Source organism: Pangasianodon hypophthalmus, chromosome 19 (genome assembly GCF_027358585.1).
Source record: "Pangasianodon hypophthalmus isolate fPanHyp1 chromosome 19, fPanHyp1.pri, whole genome shotgun sequence".
In the NCBI taxonomy this organism is placed as follows: Eukaryota; Metazoa; Chordata; class Actinopteri; order Siluriformes; family Pangasiidae; genus Pangasianodon; species Pangasianodon hypophthalmus.
In genome coordinates this window covers 15,747,188-15,758,592 of record NC_069728.1, presented here as the reverse complement: position 1 = coordinate 15,758,592, position 11,405 = coordinate 15,747,188, and the positions used below count along the sequence as shown (strand labels likewise).

The 11,405-nt window shown below is 38.4% G+C and overlaps 1 protein-coding gene across 1 annotated transcript; it reads right to left on the bottom strand.

Annotated features, from left to right (window-relative positions):
* Positions 1-815: 815 nt before the first annotated feature.
* Positions 816-8,263, bottom strand: serinc1 (serine incorporator 1). The gene is made up of 10 exons (XM_026923226.3): positions 8,121-8,263; positions 4,659-4,820; positions 4,319-4,512; positions 3,950-4,029; positions 3,690-3,827; positions 3,159-3,328; positions 2,538-2,628; positions 2,308-2,449; positions 1,989-2,213; positions 816-1,855 (listed from the first exon to the last, which is right to left on the bottom strand). The coding sequence occupies exons 1-10, from the start codon at positions 8,157-8,159 to the stop codon at positions 1,717-1,719; spliced, it is 1,380 nt and encodes a 459-aa protein (XP_026779027.1). The 5' UTR covers positions 8,160-8,263; the 3' UTR covers positions 816-1,716.
* Between the last annotated feature and the right edge of the window lie 3,142 nt (positions 8,264-11,405).

The window sequence follows — 11,405 nt, the reverse complement described above, 5'->3', positions numbered from 1 at the left end:
TTGCCCTCTTCCGTACACACTTGACCATCCCACCCTCTTCCGTAGACACTCTTACGTTTACCATCCTGCCCACTCCTACACACTCTTGACCAATCCCACCTGCTCCTGCAGGCACTCTTGAATATCCCGTCTGCTCCTACAGATACTCTTGACCAATCTTGCCCTCTCTGGCAGACACTCTTGACCATCCTTCCTGCTCCTGCAGAAAGTCTGAGCAATCTCACTCCATCCCCTGGTTATTGTTTACACCTGCAATATTTTCTGATAAACTTACTAAGATTATTCTGTTTACCAAAATATAAACAAATTAGTAACCCACTGTAACCCTAAAAAGGTTAAAGCAGATACTGAAGATGAATGAATGCAGTAATAGCCTTGAAGGTACACTACACTCATCCATGTTAATAAACCTGGCTTCTGTTTTTCCCATAACCTTCATTATCGGACCACCCGTTCCCACATGGTTTAGAGTAAAAACAGCCCTATTTTTGTCCTGGGATCCCAGTACAGATGCACACATCTGTACACACTATTCCAGTGTGTGCAATAGATAAATACAGTGGTCATTGATATTCATTGTGTTGGTCAACAATATTTGGACTTGTTTGTCTTTGGACTCTTGTGCAGTTAGTTGATCACAATACTGTTTGGGTGTTTTCTCTGAGCCGAGGTAGTATTATTTACTGAAAGAGGAAGTAAAAGACACGGGGCCTACGTTATTAAGTCATCCCACATTTTTCTACTGCTGTGTCCAAATCGAAATGTCATTGAAACAGTTACAATAAACAGCCTATGATAATCACAGGACAGTGATGGGGGCTTTAAACCTTTAATGATTAGGACAAGATAGATTACAATGCACATGTCAAAAGGACAAAAAATACACTAAGGTATCAACGCTTGTAATTTTACTTGACAGCAGCTACTAGACTATTACCTCCAGCATAGAAGCAAAGTACACGTATGAATTTATATCATCCTAACATGAGTTTGTAAAGCAATGAATCAGTGCAAAAACATTTCAAACACAATAAAACCTCAGAACTCGACTAACCTGTGCAAGCTGCAAAAGGATTAGCACTGCGGCATTTTACAGTCCTAACTAAAAGCCTGGAAATTCATTAACATGCACCAAACTGCCAACACTTGTAATTAATATGTTAATAAAACAGTATTTCACATGAGCTATGTTTCGTAAATCATATCTTAAATGTCATGTTTTGATGCAAATTATCTGGAATGAAAAAAACACAGCAAATCTAAACTTAGTTACACTGCTTAGCAATGATACTTGCTAAATCTGCAATACTGAACTCTTATGCCCATTCTACAGGAAATTTTAATAAAATGATGTGTTTTGTTCTTACAGCTCCATGAATAACTTACGACAAATGTTTCAACAGTACTGTCAAGCCCAAGCTACTTAAATCATAATTTTACAAGGTTTTCCAAGAATCGCTCCTGATCTTGTATCCGTAAATAATCCTGTACTTAAAAACAAGTCTGTCTAATTGTTTTGACCTCCTTGTAACATACAGCACAAATAAATACCACTACATTACATGCAACAGTTAAACCATAACTGAGGGTTAACCACACAGGAATGCACCAGCTTCAGCTATTTACAATTATGAACCAACTTGCACTTCGTTTACAGGCGGATATTCACAATGATGAAGGACAGGGTTTGCTTAAAGATTTCTTTCTTCTGCCTCATCAGTCGAAGTCGCGGTTGGTAAGAACGAGCGGAGCCACCAGGGTCCAGACGTATAGCGAGATACAGATCCAGCTGGATGAGATCTTCACCCACACCGATGGCCACTTGCTGGTCATCGCCTCATAGTTGGAGTCGGGGCTGAAAATATTTACAGTTTGCAGATGAAATTTAAACCAAAGTTCACAGAAAGTTTAGTAGTTATTGTCTTGTCAGTGGCAAATGGAAATATACAAACAGAGCCAGTGAAAACTATATTAGACCTCTGGCATACCTGTACCAGTTGGTCAAAGTCATCATGATGTAAAGAGAGGCCAGGAAGAGCATGAAGTGGAAGAAAGAGTAGCTGTATGTGACGCCATCCTTCTCATTGTCAATGGCCCGGTTTGAATTGTCTCCCTCATCGAAATTCTCTGGCGCTGGACCATCCTCGATCAGAGCAGACTCGTCGCTAGTCAGCGTCAACTTGTTGACTTGAGCGTTGCTGGAATTGCGGATGCTGAAAAGACATAAGCACTGATAAGCAAAACGGTCATGTATGTTTCAGCAAAAGTGAGTGTGGCTTCTGATGCTAGAAACAAACAGTGACTTACCTGGAATACAAAACACACATCAGGAACAGGATCAATCCCACAATGCCCTGGGCATCCCACCACTGAACCACATGGCCTTGGCTAGCCGGGGTGGTGCTGTTCAGGCCAATAATGCCCAGAAGACTCGGGTTGCATTTGCGGTCTAAAAACAAAGCAAGCCATATTTATTCAGTATATTTTTAAAAACAAGTGGCAAATGGCTTTGTAATAAAATATCACAGGAACATTACCAGGCTCATTGGTCATAGCAGACCAGGTCAGATACATAGTGTACAGGGTGACGACGGAGGACTGCAGGAGACCAGACCTGGGCTGTGACTCCTAAATGAAAAAGAAAAAGACAGAACTTGATTTTTTTTAGTGTTCTTTGTTTGCTTTCAAGGTGAAATTCAAATGCAACAAAAAAGATTAACAATCTTTCTCCTTCCTCCCAGTTGACCCCACCATATCTGTTGAAACAAAGGGTGCTTCCTGGAACTCTAATTTGGCCATTACGCTTTTTCTCTTTTTTGTCTTCCTGTTTAGTTTCCTCGCATCCTCAGAGGGAGGAGTTGAACAGCAAGCAAAGGGAAACAAGGAAATGAAACAAGCAAACAAAATTAAAGAAATGAGAAACACCCTTGTGAAGAGTTGTTTAGGGAAAAGTGATAGGGCTTATCAACTATACACAGATATTATAAACAGATATTATAAAGACTTGTTTTCCAAATTTCCAGCTTCACGAAACTACTATTAATAATTCTCAGTGAACAGTGTTGTTCTCACACCTTGCAAATAAGCAGCCAGTGAGACTACTGCACCAACTAAATACAAAGCAATGACTTCCTGTTCGTTTAATCCAAGTCGGTTACCTGAATTTTGGGCAAGATGGACATGACGGAGGCTCCCACACACAGCAACATGTTGACACTGATGAAGGCCTTGTTCTCAGTGCAGCCGTCAGTGTGGGTGTAGTACACGTAGAACATCACCAGAGAGACCAAGGACAGGATGTAGTTCAAGGTTGTGGCAGTAAGAAGAGCTACAGAGCACACGTAACAAAAACAGAACAAAAAATAGCATTAGTTACCACAACTCACTGCAACAGCTTTAATGTTGTACAAAATAATAAATCATTACATAAAATTCTAGTGTTTCTAATTTATAAACACTTGTGTTTGATTTGATTTTTCTTTCATATATCTAACAGCACTTTTATTTTCCTCTTTGACACAGTGGAATGCTTTCACCCAAAGCTCAATATCAGCTCATTGTTTTCAAGTGGGCCAGAAATCATTTTCCTGGACTGCACCCACATTCAAAAAATTCTTTTAGTACTTCTCCAAACGTACTGCATTCTCACGTCAGACGACCACGAGTCAAAAGAGGCTTCTCGTGCTTACCTGCATACCAGCAGCGGGAGTTTCCCTCCTCCATCTTCTCCACCCAGGACTCATTCCAGGAGTGAGCAAAGTCAATCAGGAGCACCAGCTGAATAAGAATGAAACAGAAAGCGCCAGCCATGCCAACGTAGAACCACACTAAATGATGAGCACAAGAAACAGTGTTAGTTTCCCGGTACACTGGAGAAAACAGGTCTTCCTGCAAATGTTGCAATGATTATGTAATTATGAACATCGTGACTGAAATACTCTGAAATTACCGGTTGTAAAAGGGCCCTCAGGAATGAAGAATGCTCCAACAGTAATAGCAGTAGCAGCGGCAAACTTGAAGAACCAAAACCTGTAAGGAATTGGAAAGAAAATGATCAGATAGGCTTTTACTTACGAAAGTATTATATTATATATATATATATATGTATATATATATATTTTCTTGGACATTCTGATCTATAGTCAGGTCCATAAATCTTTGGTTATTAATTTAACTGTCTACCCCATTACAGTGGAGTTGAAATTAAAGAATGAATATGAGCTCAGTTTTGATTTGAAAGTATTTAAATCTGAATTGGATGAAAGGTGTAGGAATTACATCATTATTTACAGGCTCATGTGCTAGGTAGCTCACATACCCGTTATGCACAGAAGCTCGTGGATCTTGGCTGCTCTTAACCTTGATCATGAGGAGAGAGAACAAGAGGAAGAACATGGCCATGCCGAAGCACACACGGTACACGGCCTTGTAGCCCACCAGCACGTCGCAGTTCACGTGACCCTTTACGCCTGGGATTGAGGTTCCCATTCCTCCTTCGCAAAAGCCTGGAATCTGCAGTCAATCACAACACATTCTCAATATTTACTAATGAACTCTTTCTCGGTGGACAGTACAGTTGGATCAGATGCAAATGATTTTTATAACATTAATAAACATATAATACATTAAAAAAAATAATAATAATACAGGGTGGACACCTTCTTGAGCTGCCCCTCCATGCCGGGCATCAGCATGATGCAGGCGATGCCCACTCCCAGAAGCAGGAAGAAGGAATAGATGAGCCGCGTGACCGTGGAGTTGTTTCCACTGGGGCAACATCTGCACAGAAGGCAAGGAGCACTGCCACAAAGGCAGGGGATCTAAAGAGAAAAATTTCAGAGTTTAGGGCAGGGCAATATGATGATATAATATCGATACTGTGATAAACTAGCAGACTACTGGGGCTGTTCTAGCACTCGGTTGTCCAAACCTGATGTTATAAATGCGTGAATAACAGTTTCCAGATCCTGCTTAGATAGCATCTTCTTGATTTTAGCAATAGATCTCAACTGAAAGAAGCTGCTTTTGACAACAGCATTAATCTGCTTATCAAAACACACTGAAGGATCTAGAGTAACACCAAGGTTTTTGACGCAATCACGCACATTGGAAAACAGCGTAACTAACTGATTAACAATACCAGCGGATGAGACTGGTGGACCAAAGATGATTATTTCAGTTTTATCACTATTTAGCTGCGAAAAATTCATGTCCATCCAGCATTTTATGTCATTAAGACATTCAAATAGATCTGGAACCTAACAGGAAAATAAAGCTGCGTGTCGTCAGCATAACAATGATAGGATAAGTTATGCTTCTGGATAATGCAGCCAAGGGGAAGCATATATAGAGCAAACAGAAGAGGTCCCAAAATGGAACCCTGGGGATCACCACAAGATATTTGGAGGTGAGAACAATTCCCTATATTAACTGAAAAGGCTCTCCCCTTAAGGTAAGAGGCAAACCACTTCAACACAGATCCCTGAAACCCAACGACAAGATTCAGTCTTTTTAAAAGGATCTCATGGTCTACTGTGTCAAAACCTGCACTTAGATCAAGCAGGATTAAAAGACAGCAGAAGCCAGAGTCACGAGAGAGTAAAATATCATCGGTGACCTTTAACGAAGCAGATTCAGTACTGTGGAGTTCGTTAAAACCAGACTGAAATGCATCAAAAATGTTGAAAGTACTCAAGTTTAAAGAGATTTGAGAATAAACAACTTTTTCCAAGACTTCTGGAATATAAGATAGCTTGGAGATCGGTCTGTAATTATTCAGAGCATGTTGATTGAGATTATGCCTTTTTAAGAACGGCTGGACTACAGCATGTTTAAAAGTGGCCGGTGCAACTCCATTTTCCAGGGAGCTATTAATAATAGCTGTAACAACCAGACTTAAAGCTGGGAAAGCCTCTTTAAAAATATCTGAAGGCAGAACATCTGTAGGACAGTTTGTGGACTTCATATCTGAAACAATGTCAAAGAGTTGTGAGGGTTGAAACTGAGATAGATGGTTCTGATGGTTCTGGTTTCAGGACTCATTCCTGCAGCACTCTATTCCGCCACAACAGAAACTAGGAAGCGCTATTGGGGGTCATTTCTACCGGCTGTCACCAGGTTCTACAACATCTCCTTCCACCAGGATGCTCCTCAGAATGAGTAAATAACTGGACAGAATGTATTCATACACACACACGCATGTACAGGTTCACCACTGCTTGTGGTGGTTTTTGTGAATGTCTGCTGCTGTTGCACCTATTCGTTTACATTTACAGTATGTGGCAGATGCTCTTATCCAGAGCGACTTACATTTATCTCATTTATACACCTGAGCAGCTGAGGGTTAAGGGCCGTGCTCAAGGGCCCAGCAGTGGCAGCTTGGCGATGTTGGGGTCTGAACTCAGGATCTTCGGATCAGAAGTCCAACGTCTTAACCACCCACAATATTCTGTTTTTCTGATGCTGAACTTCTGCATCTCAGCTTATTGCACCAAACTGCTGCTTGTCTTTGCACTGTGTTCATTGTTAATAAATGTTAAATGTTATAACTTCGTCTGTACATCAATGTCCTTTGCTGATGTGGCACCCAACTTTCACCTATCCATCTACCTATCTATCTATCTATCTATCTATCTATTATTGTAGATAACATTGTAACTTTTTCACGATAATTATGTTATCGATTTGTCGTACGATATATGCCACATTTTTATTTATTTATTTTAAGAAAACTCTGACCGGAAACAACTTTTTTGATGTTAAAAGTTTGTATTAAATCTTTAAAACTATAATATATTCATTAAAAAAACACTGGTAAGGAAAATCATCAAGCAGACGGTCATAGACGCAAATAGGTTTTAATCAGCATTTTGAAAAAAACCAACAATGAGGTGACGCAGTGATTAACTGTGAAAATGTGACATTATAACAATGTGGAAGTAGCGTAAGATGAGATGTGTTATATCATATTTTATGCCAAATGTCAAATCTTGAAATGGATCCAGAGCTTTAAGCCTGCTGGACTACTGCTACTCATCAGACTAGTGCATCATTATTCAGGACACATGAGGGGTATCAGGTTGTCTAGCAAAGTAGACTGTAAATCAAACTGTGATTTCTGTGATTTCTGTCTGCAGAAATGCATTCTTTAACCAGTAAATAAATAAATAAATAAATAAATCTGTTTATAATCCAGCCATAAAAACACATCACATAACAAGCAAGCGTTCCTCTCATTCTGCTGACTAATACAAATTATTCTAAACATTTAATCTTTCTAAAATAACCAAACTGTTCCCATAATATTGAAATAAATCATTATCACATGTGCAGCTATCAACATGACGTCATGGTACAAATAACCGGAAATGTCGCCTTTAAAACCGGAATAAATGAACATAAATATTCGCTAAAGTGAAACTAAAAACAAGCACATTTTCTTTTCTTTACTTGTGCACGAGATATTTGTGGTTGTTTATCTCTTATTCACACCTGACACTTGATATTTGTTTTGACTGCTGTGGCGCAACACTTCCAACTTCAGCAAAACAAGCTAAGCTAAGCTAATTTAGGCTAAGCTAAGCTAAGCTAAGAGTGGCGTAATCACAATAACAACACGGGTTAGCTCGGGTTACACACCTAATTACATAACTACATTTGAAATTACATGGTTAAATATGAAATGACATGATTAAATATGATACAGTTTAAATATCAGCTTGTTATTTGTGTTCATTTGTGACAGTTTAAAGGTTAATAACTTTAGCTGATGATGTTCTCAGGCCCGAGGAACCACCCAGTAAACACATAAACCTGTCACTAACGGAGACTGACAGCCGCAGATTTGCTATAATGTAGTAAAAAGATGGACAAAATGGAAAGAATACAATTATTTGAAAGTGTTTTTAAATCGCCAAGGCGTTTAAAAGTGTACAAATGTAGTTTAAATGCAAGTCACGATGAACAAAGTCACCATTTTACACTGCTATTATTACTGTTATTGTTATTTTTTTAATTATTTTATATAAAGATCATTCGTTTTCCAGTGATACGAAGGATTTATTGTTATGCATCCCTATTTTCTGGATGTCATTAATCCGGATTAAAATATGAAAACGTACCCAACTCGCCATAGAACAAAGCCCGAGCACAGACCCCATCTTTCCACTGCGGAGTCTGACGCAGAATACTGAAGCTGGCTGCGGTGTGTTTACGGACCACTAACATCGCACTATAGGCATTTCAAAATAAAAGTCCTACTACTGAAGATGGCTGCAGTGTGTTTACAAACCACAAACATCGCACTATAGCATTTCAAAATAAAAGTCTAAATAATGAAGATGGCTGCGGTGTGTACACAGAGCACAATCATCGCACATGGGCATTTCAAAATAAAAGTCTAAAAACTGAAGATGGCTGCGGTGTGTTTACGGAGCACAAACATCGCACTATGGGCATTTCAAAATAAAAGTCTAAATACTGAAGATGGCTGCGGTGTGTTTACAGAGCACAAACATCGCACATGGGCATTTCAAAATAAAAGTCCAAATACTGAAAATGGCTGCGGTGTGTTTGCGGACCACAAACAGAGCGCTATCAGCATTTCAAAATAAAAGTCTACTAAAGTCCAACTACTGAAGATGGCTGCGGAGTGTTTAAAGAGCACAAACGGCGCACTATAAGCATTTCAAAATAAAAGTCTACTAAAGTCCAAATACTGAAGATGGATGCGGAGTGTTTACAGAGCACAAACGGCGCACTATCAGCATTTCAAAGTAAAAGTCTAAATGTTGCCGTCTGCTCTGTGTATGTCAGTGGGAACAAAAATGAGACATTAAAAAATTATTCTTGGCTCTTGGCCCTGCTTATTTCATTACTGCTAGACAGCCCTGCTGGAAAAAAAAACCCTCACAGAATTTGTAATGATTTTAACGGCTATAATGGGAGTTGTATTGGTTTTAATGGAAACTGTACTTGTTGCCTTCTGTGCCAAAAACAGCACAGTATCAGCATTTCAAAGTAAAAGACTAAATGTTGACATCTGCTTTGTGTATTTTAGTGGGGCACAAAACTGAGACATTAAAAAATTACTTTTGGTTCGGCTCTCTCTCTCTCTCTACATATATATATATATATATATATATATATATATATCACTTCACTATATATATATATATATATATATATATATATATATATACATACACACACACACACACACACACACACACACACACACATTCACAGTATATACTGGTAATTCGTTGCCTATTAGCGGCATGTTATGTCTACTGGATTACTGGATACCATTAAGATAATGGTAATGGTTTAAATGGTTAGCTGATGGTTTGTAATGGTATTAGTAGTGGAAACCATTAGAATTTCTGTGATTTTCTGTTTTTTTTTTTTGTTTTGTTTTGTTTTGTTTTCGTATAGCAGGGAGGGGAAGTTGGTGTAAATGGCCTAACAGGGCTAAGCCCTTCAGTCTTCCAAAGATATACAAAAAAATCTATATAAAATCATTTTTGGCATCCACACCAGATTATTTGCTGTTAACAAATGTCTTAAAGTGGATTATTTTGGACTTTTCTGAACCCAAGTGCAACAGCATCACCAGTGCTCTTAAAGAAAAGTAGAACTTGATACCAACAGCATCGACAGGGAAGCTTCCATCACCAACAAGTCTAGTTCTACTAGTTACTAAGTTGTACATTTGAAATAACCTAAAAGTGTACTTCAAACAGGAAGGAAGCTATTCAGACATTTGACCTTGCTGTGACCTTGACCCTATTCGGATCATTTCCAAAATGTAATATCTGTTTCTGTCCTAAAGGCTCAGTTAAATACTCAGTGGGTTTCCTTTTTCATAATTATATCTTGTTGAGTTTAATGTAAAGATTAATTAACAATTTCTTGACAGAGAAGAGAAAAGCTCTTTCTTTGCAGTCTAGAACTGACACTTTGCTATTTCTCTCAGTTTTTATGGCTGTTTAAATGTCATGTACATGCTCATGAGCCTTGCTTACTGCAGGTAGTCATGAATTAGTGGGATCATGTTGCCCCTGGATTGTATTAGTGTTAATTAAACCAAGGTTATAACAATGTTCAAATAATCCTAGATTTTATTAGCCCATTCCAGAAAGTTGGAGTTGTGAATTAGCCTTATAATTTAAGTCAAAGTCGAAGAAAATCCATATTTTCTTTACATTCCAGAGAGAATGATTACTCAAATTCAAGACACAGTTACCAGGGTAACATACGCTCGAAACCTATCCTGGAAAATAGCAGGTTTAGCAGAGTTAAGCCTAACTGCAACTAAACCATTTACAGAGCTGAAAGTCTCAGTATAGAGTAAACATACTCTATACTGAGACTTTCAGCTCTGTAAATGGTTATAAATATCCTGCCATTTTATTGAACACTGTACAGACATAGAGATTAACTGAGTTACACTTTAAAAAGGTACTGAATACTAATACAGTATTCCAAAATATTATCTAAATAAGGCATACTGAACTATTTTTAATGTTGTAGCTTTTGTAAATTTTATACTTATTGAATCTTATGGGAAAGCTATGGAACGCAAACAATCCTGATTCAGCCAATACAGGGTTACGTTAGCTAACTGTAATATATATATATAGATATATATATATTTTTTCCCCCCTCAAACCGTCAAATCAGCTGTTTCAGCATTTGATTAATTCAGAATTTGAAAGTGAGTTTAGAGTTTTCAATCTCTCTTTCTGGAAGAGACCCCTGGTAGTTTAGTAGTTAGGGTTCTGTACTGGAGACTGGAAATTATTCAGTTCACTTGTTCAAATCTCAAGACTGCCAGAGAGACATTCCTGGGCTATTAGGCAAGGATCTTACTATCACGAATATACAGCTCTATGCTTGTATTGAATTCTGTCTCACTGTTGCATTTGAACTGACATATTCTAAACGAGTATGTATATGTAAAGCCTATGTATAGGTAAAGTTAGTATATCAGGCCAGTTCTGACTAAACATCCAGTTTATAATAACTATAATCTTATAACAATCACTATAATAATGTCACCTATAATAATTCAGTCTCTTTGTTGCTCTCACTGTGGATCCTTGCTGGCAGGAAGATGAAGTGAATTTGTTAGTCAATATAGTGTTAAAGGAGTTGGGAATTTCAGGGTTGGGGATTTACTGAGTGTTGGGTCTTGGTGCAAGGGGGAGTCAGGATCTCCTTGTTTCTTGACAAACAGCCAAAGGAATCTTGGTCATTTGCTGCTTTGATGCTCAGGAGGCTGACAATGAACTGGGTCTGTTGGCTTCATGTTGGGTCATAGACACTTCCTGCAAGATTCAAAAAGCTGCTGCATAAACAAGAACAGCCAGTCTACATCTTGTTACCAGAGTTCTCTGAAGTGT